The sequence below is a fragment of the Hyperolius riggenbachi genome, chromosome 2 (assembly GCF_040937935.1).
Source record: "Hyperolius riggenbachi isolate aHypRig1 chromosome 2, aHypRig1.pri, whole genome shotgun sequence".
Lineage (NCBI taxonomy): Eukaryota > Metazoa > Chordata > Amphibia > Anura > Hyperoliidae > Hyperolius > Hyperolius riggenbachi.
The window spans coordinates 128,247,211-128,271,414 of record NC_090647.1 but is presented as its reverse complement, the minus strand read 5'-3'; the positions used below and the strand labels follow the sequence as shown (position 1 = coordinate 128,271,414).

The 24,204-nt window shown below is 42.6% G+C and overlaps 1 protein-coding gene across 6 annotated transcripts in view; it reads right to left on the bottom strand.

The window, feature by feature from the left end:
* POU6F1 (POU class 6 homeobox 1) overlaps positions 1-24,204 on the bottom strand; it is a 79,787-nt gene that overhangs the window by 10,069 nt on the left and 45,514 nt on the right. For all 6 annotated transcript variants that reach the window (XM_068267385.1, XM_068267388.1, XM_068267386.1 and 3 more), the window contains 6 exons: positions 16,603-16,711; positions 14,723-14,903; positions 12,884-12,993; positions 9,954-10,179; positions 7,441-7,685; positions 2,845-2,973 (listed from right to left, as the gene is read on the bottom strand). In XM_068267385.1, the coding sequence (XP_068123486.1) occupies positions 2,845-2,973; positions 7,441-7,685; positions 9,954-10,179; positions 12,884-12,993; positions 14,723-14,903; positions 16,603-16,656 (945 nt within the window). In that variant the 5' untranslated portion in view covers positions 16,657-16,711. The remainder of the gene's footprint in view (positions 1-2,844; positions 2,974-7,440; positions 7,686-9,953; positions 10,180-12,883; positions 12,994-14,722; positions 14,904-16,602; positions 16,712-24,204) is intronic.

Here is a 24,204-nt window from a genome sequence, read left to right as displayed (position 1 = left end):
TCGGGAGGAAGTCCCCTCGGCGGGGGATGAGAACGGAGGAGCCAGCGCAGCAGCGGGGCCACCGGGAGAGGAGAGGGATGGCTCATTAGGACTGAGCCTTCCCTCTCCTTGGGTGAGTATCTGACTTTTTTTTTTTTTTTCAAACAGGGGTTACATAAGCTTTAAGAGGTCTATGGCGGCTGCTGCTGCAGCTGTGAGCTTGACACACAGGTACATCTTCTATTACCTTGGCAAACATATTATCGGCTATCTATGATAGGGAAAGACAATGTAAAGTGTCCAACTGTAGTAGTCAAGCGTTAAGCAACATTCCTCTGCAGAAACAGCAAAAACTTGTTGAGCACCGCTTGGGCAGGGCCAAGTTTGTAATTTTTTTTTCCACATTGCTAAACACAATCTGCCAAACACCACTCATGTGTAGAATAACTCGTAAGAAGCATGCGATCAGATTTAACATGTCATAGACATATACGGCTCCGATTTGCTGGTCAGGATCATGGGAACAGGGAATGCATTGGTTGTGACCGCACCAGGGACCTTGGACCAGAGGGGCCCACCAGGGACCCTCTGTCAATTGCAGTATTAGCTCTTCATTGGTGCTATGCTAGTAAAGATCACTTTTATATATGCTTTTAATAGTGATAATAAATAACAAACATTTCCCATTCTCTGCTTAGAGCTCTCATATTGTGGATGTCCTTGGCAGGTTTTGTTGCACTACACATTCTATATATAATGTGAATTATGTATAGAATGCTTGGGGGGCCCCAAATGTAAAACTTGCACTGGGGCCCAAAGCCTCCTAGCTATGTTACTGTATGTGATCACAGCAACTAAAAATGTTCTAAAAACGCATCAGATAGATCATCAGATGCATTTCTTATCTATCTGCTGCCAATCTGACGAGTGTATGGGCACCTTTAAAGTGTACTTGCCTTAAGAGAGGGAAGCTTCAGGATTCTATTGAGGCTTCCCTCGCTACTCTGTTGTCCCCCTTTGCTGAGCACGCCCTCCCCCCTCCACATTGGGGCTGTGCAGCTCCTCTTCCTGAAGCATGGCTGCACAGTAGCCTTATGAGCCCGCCCACGCATGAGCAGTACCATGGAGCCTGGGGCTACAGCTTACTGTGCATGCGCGGGCAGGTTCGGTCGGTTACTGCGCACCCACGCTGGAGGAAGAAGAGCTGTGTGACCCCGTTAGGATAAGCGAAAATGCATTGTCGCTAATCTTCTGGGGGCCATGCTCAACGGCGGGGGACATCAGAGCAGGGAGGGAAGCCTTATTAAGATTTGGAGGCTTTCTTCTCTTTTGGTATCTCATTTTGTACCCGAGCTTCGGATCGGCTCTTTAATATTGTTTGTTTCAATTTATGTAAAGCCTTACAACTTCTACGTGTGTTCAAGATTGCCCCAATTTTGGGGGGAAAAAGATAGTATAGTCAAAAAAGTTGGTTGGTTAAAAAACACTCCTGGCATGGCAACCTTTCACTTAATATTCAACTTTTGATAATTTTGCATTTTCATAGAACTGCATTTTCCACTGTGACATTTATCACCATATTCTATCTCTGTACTTCTATCAATATCTTACGCCATCATCATAAGCATTACAATTACCACTGAATACCACATTGCTACCTATAACTGCATTTACCACACTTTATTTTGCTACAAACACTCAATGATTTCTGTTTATTAATTACATAAATAAACCAAGTACAATGCAGTTACATATTATTGATCTACAAAAAAAAAAACAACAACTCTGATATAGTAAACCTCTGGATACAGTAAACTCAGTCCTCAGGTCCCAGTGACTGTGTCTGTATAAATACAATAAATACAATGTTTGACCAATTCTGATATAGTAAACTTCTGATATAGTAAACTACTTTTCCTGGTCCCTTGGAGTTTACTATAAAGGGATTCTGTATATTATTGTCACACTACATACCATAACATACTCTTTCCGCCATTTCATTATGTGCATGCACACACTTTAGCACAGTTCCATACTTTTTGTTGTTTATACAAATAAAGTTTGGTATTTACTGAATAGTTACATACATTTTTCTTTTTCACACACACAATTCTTGGTGAAGTTGGTCTGAATTTTCCAACACGTACAATCTCAAAAAAAGAAAACATTTTTAAAAAGGGAAATGTTATCCCATTTGAGATTTCTTGATCGATTCACTTTAATTGAATTGTAGTAACATTGAACAGAAAAATTGTAATGTGTGTGGCCATCGTTAAATTTTCATTTGCAAACTTTCAATTTCTAGTACATGCTAACGTTAGACAGCTGACCATTTTGCAGTGCAGTCACGTCTTGTGGAAACCATCATCAGCATGTTCCATTCAAAATTCTTACTATGGCCACGACTTCCGCACTGCAAGCCCGACTGTATGACAATGGCCTCTATTCACAAAAGCGTGCTAACTTAGTTAGCATGCCTACAAGCTTTGGGTGTGCTAACTACAGTGCTAGGTAGTTAGCACGCCCACAGCTTTTACTCATCGCGCGCAAAGTTTAGCGCTGACCGATGTGTGCGGAAAAACGGCACACTGGGCGTGCCTATAACGTCGCACCGGGTGCCCCCAAATCGTCACGCCCTGCGACGTTTCGTGCGCACCTGGTGCGACTTTATAGGCGTGGCACTAAACTTTTCGCTCACTAACTTAGCGTGCAAAGCTTAGTACGACCTAAACCTCTTTAGGAGGAATCGAGCCCAATGTGTTGCCATTACAGAAAATCAACTCATCCCTCTTTCAGCACAACACCTTATGCTTTATAATACACTCTTCACGCGTTACCAGCATTGTGTTAGATGACACGTATTACCTGACCCTGTGCATTGGTGATTAGCTGACTTGTGATGCCTTGTACCCCAGGAATAGCATTGGCAATAATGGGGGTTGCAGCCAGAGAGCTCAGCAGCTGTGGTTGACCACCTAGAGGAGCAGCACTGATCTGAAAAAAAGAACATGGTCATCATTAGTTGGGTCCTTTTGTTTGTTGTAACATGCATTAAACCTGGCTGTGTGGCTATTACCGGTAATTACAAACGGAATCAATATTTTAATCAGCACGTTAAATAAAATCATGTAGCAGTCCTGTAGCAGTCAATGACATGCTAATAATTCCAAGTTAATGACAGTTTTATGCAAATGTATGTAGCTTTGAAATTGACCAATGCAATCAAAGCTTCTACATTTGACTGGTTTATTTCCAATCTTCATAAATTTGCATAGAGTTCACATAAAACGTTCAACAGATCAAAATGTTTAGCATTTTAATAACCATCCCTATTGATGAGTATAGTGAACACACATTTAACTCATAGCTGCGCCACCTCCTGGCACATATTGTGTAATACACAAAGGGATATTCACTGAGTGCCTTTTGACATTATAATTATGCTTAAAATACTGTAACAGTGCCAGGGCAAAGAATAGCTGAGGGAAAATAGAAGTTCCAGCTGAACTTTTTACCTTTGTATCTTAAAATACATTTTGCCACTACACAATGTTTCTTTCTCATTTCACTTGCAACAATGCAACCTCCAGCCCCTGTGAGCTGTAACAGTGCAACCTCCAATCACTGTCAGCTGTAACAGTGCAACCTCCAATCCCTGTCAGCAGTAACAGTGCAACCTCCAATCCCTGTCAGCTGTAACAGTGCAACATCCAATCCCTGTTAGCTGTAACAGTGCAACCTCCAATCCCTGTCACCTATAACAGTGCAACCTCCAATCTCTGTCAGCTATAACAGTGCAACCTCCAATCCCTGTCAGCTGTAACAGTGCAACCTCCAATCCCTGTCAGCTGTAACAGTGCAACCTCCAATCCCTGTCAGCTGTAACAGTGCAACCTCCAATCCCTGTCAGCTGTAACAGTGCAACCTCCAATCCCTGTCAGCTGTAACAGTGCAACCTCCAATCCCTGTCAGCTGTAACAGTGCAACCTCCAATCCCTGTCAGCTGTAACAGTGCAACATCCAATCCCTGTCAGCTGTAACAGTGCAACATCCAATCCCTGTTAGCTGTAACAGTGCAACCTCCAATCCCTGTCACCTATAACAGTGCAACCTCCAATCGCTGTCAGCTGTAACAGTGCAACCTCCAATCCCTGTCACCTATAACAGTGCAACCTCCAATCGCTGTCAGCTGTAACAGTGCAAACTCCAATCCCTGTCACCTATAACAGTGCAACCTCCAATCGCTGTCACCTATAACAGTGCAACCTCCAATCCCTGTCACCTATAACAGTGCAACTTCCAATCTCTGTCAGCAGTAACAGTGCAACCTCCAATCCCTGTCAGATGTGACAGTGCAACATCCAATCCCTGTTAGCTGTAACAGTGCAACCTCCAATCCCTGTCACCTATAACAGTGCAACCTCCAATCGCTGTCAGCTGTAACAGTGCAAACTCCAATCCCTGTCACCTATAACAGTGCAACCTCCAATCTCTGTCAGCTGTAACAGTGCAACCTCCAATCCCTGTCAGATGTGACAGTGCAACATCCAATCCCTGTTAGCTGTAACAGTGCAACCTCCAATCCCTGTCACCTATAACAGTGCAACCTCCAATCGCTGTCAGCTGTAACAGTGCAACCTCCAATCCCTGTCACCTATAACAGTGCAACCTCCAATCGCTGTCAGCTGTAACAGTGCAAACTCCAATCCCTGTCACCTATAACAGTGCATCCTCCAATATCTGTCAGCTGTAACAGTACAACCTCCAATCACTGTCAGCTGTAACAGTGCAACCTCCAATCCCTGTCACCTATAACAGTGCAAACTCCAATCCCTGTCACCTATAACAGTGCAACCTCCAATCTCTGTCAGCAGTAACAGTGCAACCTCCAATCCCTGTCAGATGTGACAGTGCAACATCCAATCCCTGTTAGCTGTAACAGTGCAACCTCCAATCCCTGTCAGCTGTAACAGTGCAACCTCCAATCCCTGTCAGCTGTAACAGTGCAACCTCCAATCCCTGTCAGCTGTAACAGTGCAACCTCCAATCCCTGTCAGCTGTAACAGTGCAACCTCCAATCCCTGTCAGCTGTAACAGTGCAACCTCCAATCCCTGTCAGCAGTAACAGTGCAACCTCCAATCCCTGTCAGCTGTAACAGTGCAACATCCAATCCCTGTTAGCTGTAACAGTGCAACCTCCAATCCCTGTCACCTATAACAGTGCAACCTCCAATCGCTGTCAGCTGTAACAGTGCAACCTCCAATCCCTGTCACCTATAACAGTGCAACCTCCAATCGCTGTCAGCTGTAACAGTGCAAACTCCAATCCCTGTCACCTATAACAGTGCAACCTCCAATCGCTGTCAGCTGTAACAGTGCAAACTCCAATCCCTGTCACCTATAACAGTGCAACCTCCAATCTCTGTCAGCAGTAACAGTGCAACCTCCAATCCCTGTCAGATGTGACAGTGCAACATCCAATCCCTGTTAGCTGTAACAGTGCAACCTCCAATCCCTGTCACCTATAACAGTGCAACCTCCAATCGCTGTCAGCTGTAACAGTGCAAACTCCAATCCCTGTCACCTATAACAGTGCAACCTCCAATCTCTGTCAGCTGTAACAGTGCAACCTCCAATCCCTGTCAGATGTGACAGTGCAACATCCAATCCCTGTTAGCTGTAACAGTGCAACCTCCAATCCCTGTCACCTATAACAGTGCAACCTCCAATCGCTGTCAGCTGTAACAGTGCAACCTCCAATCCCTGTCACCTATAACAGTGCAACCTCCAATCGCTGTCAGCTGTAACAGTGCAAACTCCAATCCCTGTCACCTATAACAGTGCATCCTCCAATATCTGTCAGCTGTAACAGTACAACCTCCAATCACTGTCAGCTGTAACAGTGCAACCTCCAATCCCTGTCACCTATAACAGTGCAACCTCCAATCACTGTCAGCTGTAACAGTGCAAACTCCAATCCCTGTCACCTATAACAGTGCAACCTCCAATCCCTGTCACCTATAACAGTGCAACCTCTAATCTCTGTCAGCTGTAACAGTGCAACCTCCAATCCCTGTCAGCTATAACAGTGCAACCTCCAATCCCTGTCAACTGTAACAGTGCAACCTCCAATCCCTGTCAGATGTAACAGTACAGTGTTCTCCCCAGGCTCATTTAGGCGGGTGCTCCTCCTATGCTGTAAGCATAGTTGCTCACACAAACACCGGCCCTGTATTCTTTCATCTCGCACCACCCGGCTACTTTTTCATACCACCCGGCTGGAAAAAAAATCTGGGGAGAACACTGCAGTGCAACCTCCAATCCCTGTCAGCTATAACAGTGCAACCTCCAATCTCTTTCAGCTGTAACAGTGCAACCTCCAATCTCTGTCAGCTATAACAGTGCAACCTCCAATCGCTGCCAGCTGTAACAGTGCAAACTCCAATCCCTGTCACCTATAACAGTGCAACCTCCAATCTCTGTCAGCTATAACAGTGCAACCTCCAATCCCTGTCAGCTGTAACAGTGCAACCTCCAATCTCTGTCAGCTGTAACAGTGCAACCTCCAATCCCTGTCACCTATACCAGTGCAACCTCCAATCCCTGTCAGCTGTAACAGTTCAACCTCCAATCCCTGTCAGCTGTGACAGTGCAACCTCCAATCACTGTCAGCTGTAACAGTGCAACCTCCAATCACTGTCACCTATAACAGTGCAACCTCCAATCCCTGTCAGCTGTAACAGTGCAACCTCCAATCTCTGTCAGCTGTAACAGTGCAACAGACAATCTCTGTCAACATTCTCAGTTGGTTCCTGTCTTTCTGTGGTTGATGAGCATGGCAAAGGTGGCAATGTACTAAAGAGGAAGCAGGAACACCCATTGGGGACACTAGGAATCTGCAACACATTGTTGGAGACAGAAAAGCAGGATCACAATGTGAGGGGGGCATCAGACATTTGTAACCAAACCAGGAGAGGCACAAGGAAGCTGTAACACTACTAAGGTCCTGGGAGATTTGGCTCATTTAAGATGTTGTGTGACCACACAGCAGTTCTTGAACACCCAGCTACTGCATCATCCATGTGATTGAAAACATTTCTGAGAAAAACACTACATTTTCACTGCCTTAAAGGGGAAGTGAAGTAAGAGGTTTAAGGAGGCTGCCATATTTATTTCCTTTTAATCAATACCAATTGCCTGGCACCAAAAACAAGCATGCAGCTAGTCTTGCCAGATCTGACTTTAAAGTCTGAAACACCTGATCTGCTGCATGCTTGTTCAGGGGCTATGGCTAATAGTATTAGAGGCAGAGGATCAGCAGGGCTGCCAGGCAACTGGTATTGCTTAAAAGGAAATAAACATGGCAGCCTCCATATACTTCTCTCTTCAGTTCCCCTTTAATCATCTACCACCATAGTGCAGGTATACATTTGTGCAACACTAATGAAGCACCATACTTACAATAGCTGGGTTGAAGGTAAAGCTTGCTGGCTGGACGGTGAGCTGCGTTTGAGGCTCTGCTTTTGAAAGTGGATTTGACACCAATGCTGGAGTCTGCATAGCTGCTGTGGCCTGCAGTTGCTGCGTCTGGACAGTTGCTTGAAGTGCAGCTTGAGCCTGAACTGCTGGCTGTGCTTGGTAAACTGTCTGAATGGCTTGAGCTGCCTGTACAGGAGTCTGCAGGGCTGTGTTCAAAACTGATGCCGCTATAAGAATCAGAAAGAGGGTTTCACTTTGTATCCCAGGAGCTCTTACTACTGCCTTCAAATAACTATCTATCAGGTGAAGTCACTGAAGAGTTATTTAAAGAAATCAGAAGAAAAGAAACTTGTTTATGATAATAGGTGCAATCAGATTTTGAGTGTTAAGGTGGCCACTTACAATACAATTTGCTGAACGATCATTTACGAACGACTCTTCATATGAACGATCGGAAATTATCGTTTGGGACCACTAAAGGACAAAAACTTCCTAACCAATCCGATCAGATTAATGAAATCGATCCAAAAAAACTAATCAAATTCATTAATCAGATTAGTGTCCACTAGTGGTCCCAAACGATTATTTCCGAATGTTCATTCGAAGAATTGTTTATTAAAAAACATTTTGCAAATTGTGTACTTAGTGGTCACCTTTAGTTTATGATTGGTCACTATGAGCAACATAGATTAACCTCCTTGCCGGCAGGGCCGGGCCGAGGCATAGGCTGGAGAGGCTCCAGCCTCAGGGCGCAGTGTAGGAGGGGGCGCACAATTCATTCAGCTGTCATTCCTAATTGTGTTTGAAGCAGAAATAAATAAGAAAAGGGGATACATAGCAGTGACTGCAAGCCAGATAACTAGATATTAAGGTGTTGGGGAGGTTGTGGGCCCTGTGGCCCTCTTAGTCTAATAGCAATCAGTGTGTGACAGCTGAGGTGGGAGGGATGGAGGGGGAGCACTTTGGTGTCTCAGCCTTGGGTGCTGGAGGACCTTGTCCCAGCTCTGTTTGCCGGTTATCCCGAGCTCAGCTCGGGGTAACCTGCGCAGGAGGATTTCTCAGGCCCTGCTGGGCTGATTTGCATACTTTTTTTTTATTGCACTTTGCTAGCTGCGTGCATATTTCGTTCGCCGCCACCGCCGCAGATTCGCCGCTAAACGCCACCCCCCCTCCAGACCCTTTGCGCAGCCTGGCCAATCAGTGCCAGGCAGCGCTGAGGGGTGGATAGGGATTCCCTCTGACGTCCCGACGTCATCCCGCCCCGTCGCCATGGCGACGGGGAAAGCCCAGCAAGAAATCCCGTTCTGAAAGGGATTTCCTGCTTGCAAAGATCGCCGGCGGCGATCTAAGTAGGTAGGGGATGCCGTTTGTCAGCGGCTATCATGTAGCGAGCACTGGGCTCGCTACGTGAATTAAACAAAAAAAAAAAATTAAAAAGTGCTGCGCCGCCCCCTTGCCGTCAGAATTGGAACGGCAAGGGGGTTAACACAGCAAAGTCCCCGTTATCCGGCACAGGGACTGGCTGATGCCAGATTTCTGGTTGCTTGAGACTGAATGTTAAAAACAGGCCCAGCTAGTACAACCCCCGACTCTGTATACATATCATGAACTCTGTGTTAAATGTTAAAATACAGTAATTGAAAGTATATTAACCTTGGGGGAGCCGTGGAATCCAGTCTTTAAGCACAGCATAGCCCACAAAAAGCCGAAGAAGTTGGCCTTCACCATGGTGAGCACTGCCGGCAATTTGTTCTGGGTGGTTGAGACTTCTGGTTAGTTGAGTTCTGGATAACTGGGACTCTGCTAATTTATGCATTTATACAGCACTCACATATTTTCTGCAATGCTTTACAAAGTATGTAGTGCAATTCCTTTCTCTAACTTTCCCTGAAACTATGTAGTTTTTTCATATTTTTGTACTTCTGGTTCATACTTATTCTCAAAAGGAGCACCCGTTATTTCTGTTGACAGTATTTAGCCTCCTCGGAATTCTTTTTCATGCATAGTGAGTAGGAGAGAATACCTAGATAAGGCAAATGATCAAACCCCCCCCCCCCCCAACTGACAATCAATCATGTAGAAAGCTGCTTGATCTGCACTATGTCTCAAAACAAAAATCAAATGAATACCAAAAATATACTGGTAGACTTCCCCACAAAAGAGCTGTTGTCAAACGATGGACAATGCTGCCCTTTGATCAAAATTCAATAGATTTCCTGCTGGTATCTGTATCTGTTAAAAAATGTTGTGTGGAAAGAATCAATCACAATCCAAGTGATCAGCTCATAATAGAGTCGTGTATGGCTACTTTTAATGACATGGGTTGTACAATTTGCATAAAATGTCAGACTGTATCAGTGCATATGATTATTTAAAGGTAGCACACTTTATAGGCTGATAGCTGCTCCGAGGGAGTTAGTGACTTGACTATATACTTGCAATGTGCTGCAGAAGATGTCGGCACTATATAAAAACAATAATAATAATAATCGCACCTTGAAGGTTCGTTATAGGCAGTTTGAACATTCCTCCAGCAGGGGGCGCAGCTGTTAATCCAGGAAGAGCAGCTAGTGTAGCAGTGGGAAAGTTCCAAACAGCTAAGCCTTGCTGGCCAGCCATTTGTCCAGGAATAGTTATAGGGATGAGCAGAGGTTGGGTAATGGCTCCCGCTTGGGCTACTAGTCCTGTGACCAGTGTAGCTAAATTTTCCTGAGTCAATACCTGCAAGACAAGATTTACATTGCAAATACTTTTGTTGGTACGAGTGAAAGTTTAGCACACCAGTACACAGCCTTAGTATTTATCACACAGGTTTTCACAAATCTACAATAATCAACAAGTTCTAAGCATCACTGATCAGGTTTTTCATTCAGGGACACTGTGTAGTTTGGAATCCGAATGAAAAAAACAATGAGGCTAGATTCACAGTGGGACGTTGCGGTTTGATGTGACATTAAAGTCGCAACGCAAACTTACAACACAACGTGCCAAAAAAGTCACACCACAGCGTTACCATCGCATACAGCAGATACAGTACAGAATACAGGCAATGAAAAGTAAGCTTCCAAGTTATTACTGAGCATGTGCAAACAGTCTAACGCAGCTAATAGCGTGTATAACGCACTGCATGCAGCAACTTAACGTGCAGCGTTAGACACCAACGCCACGTCTGCACTGTGAACGGGGCATTGATTTTTCAATGCAGTGCGTTATTCTGCGTTAAATGTTATTTTAACTTGCAACTTTAATGCCCCACTGTATACTTAGCCTGACAAATTCAAGTCATTAGATGGTACCTTTAAACTTACAACAAACTAAACTTATGTGCAGGGGGGGGGGGGGGGGGATGCGGAGATCGCCTTGCATCCTATACACTAGTGGAAACCGAGCCTTATGCTGGGCATACACGGCATACTATCTTACAGATAGTGCGCCAGTACCGAGCCAGCGGCTCGATGCCGGCGCGTCACCTCTTGTCTGCGCGGATCGATTCTTGCTCGTCCCCGCGGGCGCTGCTAATCAGCCGCTTGTTTCTTCCCATTGTTCTCCCCGCCGGTATCGAGCGCAGTATCGATCTGGCGGGGTATCGGACAGGTTGAATATTATCAATCGAGCCATCAGCGGCTCGATTGATAATATAAAACGTGCCATGTATGCCCAGCATTACTCTCTGCCAGGGCAGACAGCTGAGGGATCAAATTACAACTTGTGCTTAGATAAGGAGGATTAGACAGGGTACACTCTGTAAATACATATGGGGTGCATTTCTATATGTTTTTTTCATCTGTTCAAGTCCACTTTAAACCCTTTGTTATAATTAGACAAAGGAGGAAACCTAGGAGGAAACTTAGGAACATAAGTGAACTGAATAAAGGCTGAGCTGTTTAATTGAATGTGCCAGGCGAGTTAGAATTCACACAAGTATTAAGTGTGCAACTGAATTAGCCAGTAACTTGTGTGAGATGCAGGGTTATAAGAAGCTCGCATGTAGCAAGTCTTTTATCACAAAGAACTGAATCAGGCTTCTGGACTCTTAAGCCCAATCTACACAATACGATTCTTTATACGATTCGATTACGATTCTATTTACGATCCGATTAAATCCAACATGTCCGATCGGGATTCGATTTGATTCAATTCGATTTGCCATTGCAAAACAATGGCAAATCGAATTGAATCGAATCGTAAATAGAATCGTAATCGAATCGTATAAAGAATCGTATCGTGTAGATGGGGCTTTAGGGCTTGTTCACACTAGAAGAGCTTTTTAAACACTCGAGATTTGAAAAGCTCTTGCTAATGCAATGCTATGGGGGATTTTTACAAAATCACATTGCTCCAGTGTGAACACACACATAGGATTACATTAGCAAGAACTTTACAAATCCCGAGCGCTTAGAAAAGCTCTTGTAGTGTGAATTAGCCTTCACTCATGGGAATTTAAAATTTTGATATATCGGACCACAGGACAGTTTTCCACTTTGCCTATGCAGAAAAGATCAGAGTTTTTAAATCCTCTGTATGTATTTTTTTTTCTTTACATGGTAGAGTTTTAACTTGCATTTTTAGAAGCTGCAACAAACTGTTTTCAGAAACTTATCTAAACTTATGTAGTGATTTCCAATACAGAATCATGTCTGTTTTTAATGTGGTACTATCTGAGATCACAAACATTATGGCTATTCAATATTGGCTTTCTGCCTTGTCCCTTGTAAACAGAGATTTTTTAAGATTTTCTAAATCATTCACTGATATTATATACAGGAGACAACAATATTCCCAAATTCTTTGCAGTTTTACACTGAGGAAAAGGATTCATAAAGTGTTGCACAGTATGCCAACACAATGTTTCACCAAGTGGTTTACCCTCTCCATCTTTAAATCTAGGATACTCAGCCTCTATGGGATACTGCTTTTATACTGAATCATGCTATTGACCCATGGCCAATAACTTAATTAGTTGTGAAATATTATATCAGTTTTCTTTAAAGAGAACCCGAGGTGGGTTCTAAGGATCCAATTAGCATACAGAGGCTGGGTCTGCATATAATACCCAGCCTCTGTTGCTATATTGCAATATAGCAACAGAGGCTGGGTATTATATGCAGACCCAGCCTCTGTATGCTAATTGGATTCTTAGAACCCACCTCGGGTTCTCTTTAAAGCATTACACAAGTTTTCCTGTCTTTTGTTGCCACTTTACCAACTTGAAATACATATTTTTAATTTCTTAGTTTTAATATTTGAACCAGTATCTTTGTAGCATTTTCCATTTCATATAGAGTGTAAATGATTTGCAAGTAATCACATCCTGTTTTTATTTACATTTTACAAAGCATTGCAACATTTTTTTTCCTTACAGACAAAGTTATAGAACAGAATACTCAAATCATTTCCACTACAACCACTGTGATGAGAGCCTCACCTGGGGTGCAGCCTGTACAGCAAAAGAAGCAAGAGTGGGCTGAGGCTGGCTTGTGGCAGCAGTGAATAGAGCTGGAAAAGAAGGTGAAATGAATCCAGTTGAAGATGTCACTAAAAACAGGGAGCCAAGGGAAAAATAAAAATCATCATTAATGTGATAAAAATATTTGGCATGCAAATGTGCACACAAATCCATTCACAGATTCACTCATCCAGGCACCACTGTTATCCCTACAACTAAGTTAAAAGCCGGGATCTTAGTTCACAAAAGAATGCATTCTCTTGCTTAGTCACCTACATTGTAGGTGTCCTAACTCTAGCCCTGTAACATGCATAGTGCAGACATGCAAACATTCATTGCGTGGATACATTACGTTAGCCCCCTTGTGCGAGGGGAGTGTTTCAGACCTACTGGCCCATATGCAATTCACTTTTTTTCTGATTTATCTCCTAGGAGATAATTTTCGCATCCTCTTTAAAATAACTTTAAGCAATTTATAATTAAAACAGTACCTATAGGTTGGTGAAAAAAGTATTATCTAAATTATGAGTATTTTCTTGCTTACTGGTGGCTTAAAGAGAACCCGAGGTGTGTTTAAAGAATGTTATCTGCATACAGCCTCTGTTGCTATCCCTCATAAATCACAGCTGTGCTGTGAGGCTGTGTTTACATCTGTAGTGTCAGTCTCAGCTGCTCCCCCGCCTTCTGCATAGCTCCGGTCCCTGCCCCCGTCCCTTCCCTCCAATCAGCAGGGAGGGAAGGGATGCAGGCGGGGACTGGAGTTCTGCAGGAGGCGGGGAGAGCAGCAGACTGACACTATAGAGATAAACAAAGCCAGCTCTGACAAGCTGTTTGTCAGCAGCATGGCTGTGATTTATGAGGGATTACAGAGTGCAGGGGGACCTTAGGGGGGTTTGGGATAGCAACAGAGGCTGGGCTGTATAGGCAGATCCAGCCTCTGTATGCAGATAATATTCTTCAAACACACCTCGGGTTCTCTTTAAAAGACATTTTATTGACAGATTTGAAAATCTCTCCCACATGGCAACTCAGGAGAAAAAGTGAATTGCATCTGGGCCCCTGTGTGTACAGTAAGCAGGTAGCTGTAAGCTGTTGAGGATCTGTGAATGGTGAAATCCGTAGTTTCCTTTGTTTTTTTGTAAAAATCTTACTTTATTGTTCTATCGTTGAGATGCAAAACATTTCTCCTTGCATTCAAATTCTATGTAAATATTATGCAGCTTGAAATTGGAACAATCAGAATAACTTCCTGCCAGTTTTTATTGGTCCAAGTTCAAGCTGTATAACATTTACATGACATCTGAATGCAAGGAGAAATTATTTGTATTTCATTGATCATCCCTACTTACTAACTCTTATTACAAAAGCAAAACACTTTCATCTAATGTTCTAGATCAAAGCTTCCTAACCCCGTCCTCAAGTACCATTAACCTCCGTGGCTGTATGATTCCGTCCTGACTTTAGGGTCTAAAGGCGGTACAATTTTTTTATTCGCTTTTTTAAAAGCATTGCTTTTTAAAAAGCAAGAAAAAAAAATCTTACCCCCAGAGAGCCTGTAGCAGAAGGAGAATGGCTGCCGGCGTCTGAATCCCAGGGGAAGGGGAGTTGTAACATACGCTGGGCGCTATGCTCTGCAGTAACCTCACGGCAGCTACCATGAGTCAGGCTCGGTTTTCTGCAAAACATGCACTATTGGTGGTACTTGAGGACAGGGCTGGGAAGCCCTGTTCTAGACGTGTTCTTGCATTGTACTACTTTGCAAACAATGCGCACATGTAAAGTCCCTCTAGCTTTGTAATGAAAATAATATTGCAATACCTGCAGCCTCTGCGCTTGTATTCTCTGTATGGCATAAAACTGTCTCCCGTGGTGGATCGTTAGTTGAGGTGGGCTCAGGAACTGAAGGGTCCAAAGACTTTGCATTCTCCTCAGACTGTGCAGGTGTATCCACCCCTACTTCAAGCACCCGAATGGTTTCATGCCCAGACATGACAATCACCTGAAGACACATACAGATTGACAAACACTTGAATAATTTGCAGGGAATACTGAATTGTATGCCAGATTTAATGTGACAATGTAACCAAAAATGTACCTTTTATATTCCCGTATAAGCCTAATTTTTCAACACAAAAAATGTGCTGAAAAGTTACCCCCCTTGGCTTATATGTGAGTAAGTGGAGCAGAACGGTTGGTGGAACAGGTTTTGTTACTGGCGGAAGAGCGTAAGGATCATGCACTAGCCATCCTGCTCATGCCATCTGGCTCCCTGCTGTGTCATGCCTCCCATCCCCTGCAACATGGTGTGCAGAGTGCGCATGCAAGCAACGTGTCAGTGGTGCAATGATCAGGGATTCTTTCTGTGTGGCAATTGCTGTGTCTCATATCTGACGCCATCTAATGGCCTCTTGAGACACAACTGTATCATCCTTGGGGCACATCTAGCTATGGGGAAGGGGGCTGACTTGTATTGGGGGCACATCTGGCTACTGTGGAGGAGACTATACTGGGGCAGGGGCTTATACGCGAGTCAATCATTTTTCCTAGTTTCTAAGGGAAAAAGGGGTACCTCGGCTTATATGCGGTTGGCTTATATGCGAGTACCATATACTGTATATGGGTAGTTTTGTTTTGGACAAAGTGGGAAGGCTTGAGACCTTTGTTGGGCCTTTACTGCTGTGTCCTCGTTAGGAAGATTAAGCTTTACTTTCTGTCTACAGACATGATAGGAAATAGGTAAGTGGAAACTTGTATCTGTAATTGCAATTCATTTTCAAACATTTTTTTCTATAATTTCTATAAAATTAATTTGAAAGATAACTGAATTAGGCCTTTTCCGCCTCTTAAAAGTTAGTGTGTTGTGGCCTTGGTTTAAAATTACCTGCTAGAAGAAGCTTCTATACCAGGCCTGGGCAAACTCTGCGCGTCCCGGGCCGCTTTCCTAAGATTCCTGGCCTCCTCCTCTCTGTTTCCCCCTCCCTCCCTGCAGAGTCGCAAGTGTGCAATTAGTGGGGATAAACTTACCTACTCCCCACTTCCTGCGTTGTGTCTCCATGATAACAGGCTGCCATGTGACGTGCGTCACATGACACGCCAGCGTATCACACAAATGGCTGACTGGCTGGCAGCCAGCATGTAATATCCTGCCGTGTCCTGACGGCGTGTCATGTGATGCCCTGTTGCCATGGAGACAAAGCGCAGGAAGCGGTGAGTAGGTGCGTTAACTCCCGCTAATCACCTGCTCGCGACTCTGCAGGGAGAGAGGGGGGAAAGAGATGAATCCGGCCAGCCGATGTACAGCGCAAGCGGGCTTGTTCTATACCTTTGGCAGTGCTTTGAAAGATAAGTGCAGAAAAGTTTCACCAAGCAGGGTTTATTGTTCTTCAAGGTGACTTATCTTTGGATCTATTAGTCGAGCAATCTGTTTCTCTATGATCCCTCTGACGTACGCACAGGTATTGGTTAGAATTCTAACTAAAGACAGGAGTCTGAACACTATTCTGATGCTTTGCTGTTGATAACTTTTAAATGGAAAAAAAAACATAAATAGCTATAAATTGTTTTTCCTATGTACTATTCGGTTCAAACACACTTTCCTTCTCTTTTAATTCTACTGATTTTACAAAATAATGTACGCACAGCGTGCAGTAGTCGCTCTACATATAAAATGGCCCTAAGACGTCACAGAGAGTACATACCTGCTCATTGACTGTGAGTGACGAGTCATGTTGTTGGAGTGTGCCAGCATCCATAGCGATCAAAGATTTCACTTACGCCTCCTGCATACTTAGCAAAATGGAAAATGTCCTAGTAGATCAACAACAACAAAAATTCATCAGAATCAGAATCAATTTATTTTTCGCCAAGTAAGTTTGCACCTACAAGGAATTTGTCTTGGCAGTTGCTTAACAAACACAAACAAAAAACAATACAAGGACAGACAGTGTGAATATTACAAGTTAAGGACATTATAAGTATAGTGGCAGTAAGCAATGTGAGAATTGTTCATGTTTAGTTCTGTGCTGATTACTTTCAGTCCTAGCAGCTCTAACGTGGTTCAGCATTAAGTATGGCTACCGCTTGAGGAAAAAAACTGTTCCTGTGTCTGGAGGTTTTGGTAGCGATTGACCGGAATCTTACTCCTGAAGGCATGCGCTGGAAGATGGAGTGAGCTGGGTGAGAGGGGTCAGAGGCAATTTTGGTCGCTCTCTTTCTGCACCTGCTAGTGTAAAGATCCTGCAGGGAAGGTAAGCTACAGCCAATTATCCTTTCCGCTGATCGGATGATGCGCTGCATTATCAGTGATTCCTTTTTCTTGTGTGCTCAGACTACAGCAAGTACATTCAAAACAAACCAGTCATTATAGCAAAGCAAGCATTCTTGACGTTCATTTAAAACAAAATCCTAGTTTCCAAGAGTCAAGCTCATCCTGTGGCAAGCAGGTCAGGATTAGTTCAATGTCACTGACGTGCCATTTAATGAAGCCATAGATTAAGCCAGACAAGCAGAGAATCACAGACTTACAGAAACATACAGCAAAGTACCTCAGAGCAAAAAGTATTACAAATTTATTAAAGCATTATAACAATATAGACAAACAAGACATCCATAAAAATCCCCCCTAAAATCAAAGCACAATAGCTAGGCATCCAGCATGAGTGCCTAATAGGAGTGCACTTCCTATAGATATCAGGATCTTTGCATGCATAGGAATTATCTTCAGGCCCAACTTATGCGTAAACAGTGATCACCGCTGCTCTGTGTTGCCACTTACGCAAGCATTACTGACACTATGCGTGTCAAACCTCCCCAGCATCGGCCAGTATAGTATAGGCAAATGTCTATTATAGCGGTCCACTCACGTGAGCAGCTAAAGGCTGCTCACGTGAGTGGACCGCTATAATAGACATTTGCCTATACTATACTGGCCGATGCTGGGGAGTTTTGACACGCATAGTGTCAGTAATGGTTGCGTAAGTGGCAACACAGAGGCGTGCAGATACAGCACACGGGGGGAGTCGGAAGATTCGCTTACTCTAATCAGAGCAGCGGTGATCACTGTTTACGCATAAGTTGGGCCTGAAGATAATTCCTATGCATGCAAAGACACGGATCAGGTTTGACACGGATCAGGATTTACATCAGGATCTTTGCATGCATAGGAATTATCTTCAGGCCCAACTTATGCGTAAACAGTGATCACCGCTGCTCTGTGTTGCCACTTACGCAACCATTACTGACACTATGCGTAGTGTCAGTAATGGTTGCGTAAGTGGCAACACAGAGCAGCGGTGATCACTGTTTACGCATAAGTTGGGCCTGAAGATAATTCCTATGCATGCAAAGATCCTGATGTAAATCCTGATCCGTGTCAAACCTCCCCAGCATCGGCCAGTATAGTATAGGCAAATGTCTATTATAGCGGTCCACTCACGTGAGCAGCCTTTAGGCTGCTCACGTGAGTGGACCGCTATAATAGACATTTGCCTATACTATACTGGCCGATGCTGGGGAGGTTTGACACGCATAGTGTCAGTAATGGTTGCGTAAGTGGCAACACAGAGGCGTGCAGATACAGCACACGGGGGGAGTCGGAAGATTCGCTTACTCTAATCAGAGCAGCGGTGATCACTGTTTACGCATAAGTTGGGCCTGAAGATAATTCCTATGCATGCAAAGATCCTGATATCTATAGGAAGTGCACTCCTCATGCTGGATGCCTAGCTATTGTGCTTTGATTTTAGGGGGGATTTTTATGGATGTCTTGTTTGTCTATATTGTTATAATGCTTTAATAAATTTGTAATACTTTTTGCTCTGAGCTCCCTTATCCCTTTATTGTAATTTATCAAATTGAAGGTGAGACGAGCACTACATGTTTGTAGTTTTTCAGGTTGATATTCCGTGCATGATGTTTGTTGTCCTAGCAAAGTACCTGTATGTCTTCTATCATAACAGGGTTGCTGGGATTCTCTTCCATCCTTCTTATAATGGTAATACATGTGTAGTTTTTCTTTTTTTATTATTATAATTAAGGCAAACTAATGAGTTTTGTTTTTCGAGACAATGTTTATGTACAGAACAGGATGCAAGAGTCATTATGAACAAACAACATGCAGAAATACGTGAGCCTGTTCTCTGAGACTGATTTGTCAAGGCAGGTCCAAAGTAGATTAGCAGAAGTACTGCAGATAATGCCTGTACACTTTTTTAATCAAAGTTCCCCAAAATTATTGTTTTTGGCACCTTTGCAAACAATGAATAGGAAAATTAATGATCAACTACTACAGTACGTTTTTTACCGCCACGGGTTCTGGCATTCCAACCCCCACCCCCTCCATAGTGCAGAATGGCTGAGCAGCATGCTTGTACAGGTTAAAAGGAAGCCCAAAACAATCAGGAATAATCATTTCAGATTATCTTTATTAACCCATGAGCAGTTTAAATAATTATCTCGTTTGTGGTAAGTAAACTGCTTTTGACCTCAGTCGGCAGAAGTTGTTGTGCTGTAAATTTTTGGAATGCTTTAATATCTCTCTGTTAGCAGAAAATATAGAAATTGAAAGCAGACATCCTCTGTTATTGTCTCACACTGCCCCCTAGTGACAAGTGGCCATAAATACACATTACATCAGTAAAATTAGAAGCAAGGAAATGAAACAAATAAATAAAAAAAATGTGCGAACACAAATTGGCGTGTAGCACTTGCAAGCCTATAACTAAATGGGATGCTAAATGGTTAAAAGTGTGTACTGCGTTCTACCTACAGCAACAAATAATAATAAAATAAGAATTATATTTAGATGTTCTGGGTAACTACTCTGCTGCACCAGTTTCCCTTACATCTGTCTTGATGAATGAGCCATGCAGAGTGTCTTATCTTGACTTACATTTTTCAACAGAGATTAGTTTACTTATGATCACTTGGGTACTGGATGTAGAAGCATATTTACCATGCATTTGGCTTGTAGTGTCATATTCTGAGGGACAGCCAAGGTAAAAAAAATCAAAAACACCCAGTAACATCTGCTTCAGAATGCTGTGTGCATTATATGATATGGGTTGGCAAAATATGCCAAGCCCGCAAATGCTAAAATACAAAGGTATTTGCCTTACGCTGTCTGTCTTCTCACGTTTGATATAAATAGGGAGCATTCAGTAATGTAAGGTAAGGTCCCTGTTTAACCACTTAAAGAGACTCTGTAACAAAAATTGCATCCTGTTTTTTTATCATCCTACAAGTTCCAAAAGCTATTCTAATGTGTTGTGGCTTACTGCAGCACTTTCTACTATAACAGTCTCTGTAATAAATCAATGTATCTTTCCCCTGTCAGACTTGTCGGCCTGTGTCTGGAAGGCTGCCAAGTTCTTCAGTGTTGTGGTTCTGTGATGAATCTCCCCCCTCCAGGCCCCTCTCTGCACACTGCCTGTGTGTTATTTAGATTATGGCAGATTCTCTCTTCTCTCTTATCTTTTACAAGCTGGATAAATTGTCCTCTGAGCTGGCTGGGCTTTCACATACTGAAGAATTACAGACAAGGGCAAAGCTGTTTGCAGGAAGAAACGAGCAGCCTGAAACTTCAGTGCATGAGAGCAGAAGGGGGAAAGAAACACACAATGATCTCTTGAGATACAAAAGGAAGGGTGTATACAGCCTGCTTGTGTATGGATGTATTTTCTATGTGTGGACATACTGTACATCAACCTACTTCCTGTTTTGGTGGCCATTTGGTTTGTTTATAAACAAACTTTTTAAAACTGTTTTTAACCACTTTTAATGCGGCGAGGAGCGTCGAAATTGTGTCAGAGGGTAATAGGAGATGTCCCCTAACGCACTGGTATGTTTACTTTTGTGCGATTTTAACAATACAGATTCTCTTTAATGACAAGCAGACTTATAAAAACAGCATGCTAGAGCCTCTTAACGGCTCCAGGATGTTTTTCTAAGTCAAACAGTGCTGCTGCCGCTGTGCGCGCTCCCACCGGTGCACGTGAAATTAGTGAGGAAAAAAAAACACCATAGAAAAAAATACACCTTTATTTCCAAATAATATATTGTCATCATACTTTGTACTAGGGACATAATTAAAATCTTGTGATAACCAGGCAAATAGGCAGATAAAATGTGTGGGTTTTATGTACAATAGCAGGGTTTATATTAAAACTATATGGGATGGAATTGGAGGAATAGTGTATTTTTTCATTTTTCCCTTGTTTTTCTCTTTAAAATGCATAAAAAATAAAGTAATTACTGAAAACAAATATCAACCCCAAAAAGCCTAATTGGTAGTGGAAAAAAATAAGATATAGATCATTTCATTGTGATTAGTAGTGATTAAGCTATTGGCAAACAAAAGGAATGAGCACTGAAAGGTGAAAATCGCTCTTGTCCGTTAGGGTAAAAACCCGTTTGGGGTGAAGTGGTTATTATTATTATTATTATTTAGTATTTATATAGCGCCGACATATTACGCAGCGCTGTACAGTGTGTGTGTGTGTATATATATATATATTGTCTTGTCACTAACTGTCCCTCAAAGGAGCTCACAATCTAGTCCCTACCATAGCCATATGTCTATATTATGTAGTGTAAGTACTGTAGTCTAGGGCCAATTTTAGGGGGAGCCTATTAACTTATCTGTATGTTTTTGGAATGTGGGAGGAAACCGGAGAGCCCGGAGGAAACCCACGCAGACACGGAGAGAACATACAAACTCTTTGCAGATAGTGCCCTGGCTGGGATTCGAACCGGGGACCCAGCGCTGCAAGGCGAGAGCGCTAACCACTGCGCCACCGTGCTGCCCGTGGTTAAAGTGGTTAAAGTGGTTAAAGAGGAACTTTAACCCAGAATTGAACTTCACTCCAATTAGTAGCTGATGCTCCTTTTCCAATGAGAAATCTTTACCTTTTCTTGAATAGATCATCAGGGGGGTCTATGTGGCTGATATTCTGGTGAAACCTCTCCCACAGTGTTATGTCATGACAAAGGTCCTGACATTTTGCTGTCTGAACTTTGTTGCATTGTGGGAAATGTTTTTTTCCAACTGCAAAACAAGCAGCATCTCCCTTTGTGCATAGAACTCTCATGCAACAAACATTCCATACAGATCATTTGGCAGAACTAAAGATGTCAGCACCAGTGACAAATGTTATAATGCAAATCACAGAGAGGAAAGGTTTTACAAGGGGCAAACACTGACTAAATAATCTATAAATGAATACCGTAAACAATAAGCAATTTTACTGATTATTTTCACTACAGTTCCTCTTTAAAGCGGTATCGTCACCATAAAAATCTAATTTCAACAGCAACTGGTCTGAGTGTATTAAGTGATAAAGATGCTAATCCTGCATTCAAAACTTTTTCTGCTGTTATGATTTGGAGTTATCACATACTTAAGGAGCACTGGCCCTTTAGTAGTCGGTGCCAAAGAATTGCATGCTGGGGGTTCTTTTTATCTATAATCTATTCCTCCTCTTCCCTTTATTTCCCTGTCAGCTGCTTATCTGAAACCTAATCCCCTACTCACTTGTGTTTACAAACAAGGCTGAGGGGACACAATTGGAGGAGACAAGAAAAAAAGTAAAGGGCAGAAATGACATCACGAGTTAGCCTTAACTGTGGGCAAAAGACATGGCCTCCACCAGGAACAAAATTCTCATCATTTACTATATAACATTCACTGAAATCAAAACGTGTACAGTATAATACATGTGTTATGTAAGTAGATCAAGTATTTATCTACCTATATATGTGTTGTTTTTTTCCCTGGCATAGTATGGCTGATCCTACTGCTTTAACAACTCGCAAAGAAAGCAGTTTTCTGAGGCATTTATATGTTAGCTACACACAGGGAACTGTAAAAACATGAACTATAACTGTATTTTCCATCACAGTAATCATAATTTCTCTAGAGTAAAAAGAACCAAGAAAGAGTGGGAAGAGTGTTTTTCCCCTTCCCAAGCCAGACATACAGATGGGTTGTATTTATTTCAAATAAGCAGATGCAATTCATGTACAGTATTTGTTTCTGCATTTCTTAATTAGAAGAATTTCAAAATGATTCAACGATATTATGGAATCACTAACGTCAAAGAACTGCAGAATATATTGCAAAACAATTTCATGAATGCACAGGGGCCAGCTTATTTATAAAGCAAAAAAAAAGGGGGTTTGTGATTGACACTTGATAATATTGTTATTTATTAGCACTTTGCCGACAGTTACCACATTTACTAACATACAGTCGCTATGAGACCCAATTACCCCATTGTTTTAGCGGTCTGCAATGGTAAATTAAAGTGGATCCGAGATGAACTTTTACTCATTGCATAATTGTGTTCCTTTCCTATTGTTTATAGGGCATTCCTCAAGCCAAATAATTTTTTGTTTTTGTTTTAATACTCTAATTCCCTATAAACTAAACAAGCCAGGCCCACAGGTTTTCAGAGAGCGAAGGTATTTTTAGACAGTAGCAAGGGCTCATGGGAGCTCAGTCTGGGCAGGAGGAGGGGGAGGTATTACTAGCCAGAGATTTCAGAGGCAGAGGGGAGGAGGAGGGGGGATTAGGTTTTTTTCAAAGGCTGAGTGCTCAAGATGCAGATAGGCCTGCCTCTGTGTAATGTTTACAAACAACATGGCTGCTGTCATTGTATCACAGGAAGAAATAATCATATTCTATTGAAGCTGTTTGCAGCTAGATTTGCTGTGTAAACTATCTAAACGTTAGATAAGATATATAGACAAGTTACTTGTTATAGTTAGTTTTTCCATCTCAGATCCGCTTTAATAGGAGAAAGAGGTTCTTGATTGCCACTTTAGGAGAATTACAGAACTATCTAATCTCCACTTCTAAACTTGTGATAACCAAGAAACAAAACCTTTTCAACCTATTATAAATGTGTCATTGCAGAAATTGTGAACAGAAATTTAAGAATGGAAAAAGGGAAATCTTTATTTTCTGTAAGTCGCTTTTTTTTTAGTCTTTAAAAAAAAATAGGCTCCATCAGCAAATTCTACTTAATAAAAGCCCAAGGATCTGCCTCCATAGGCTGCGTCCGTGTCCGGTGGCGAGTGTGCAGATGAGGAGCCAGTGGCTGACTTGGGAGTATGGCCGAATGAGCGTCTTTCAATCTAGCATCCGATTATTTTTTCAAATGGGCCAAATTGACTGTTACCTGTAGCTAGAGGGACCTGATAGCTAGGGCATGAGCACATACTGTACGTTACCCAGCCACAGCTGAGAGACATACCCTATTGCTGTGGAGAGGGGTGGATGGACAATGCACAATGGAGGGGCT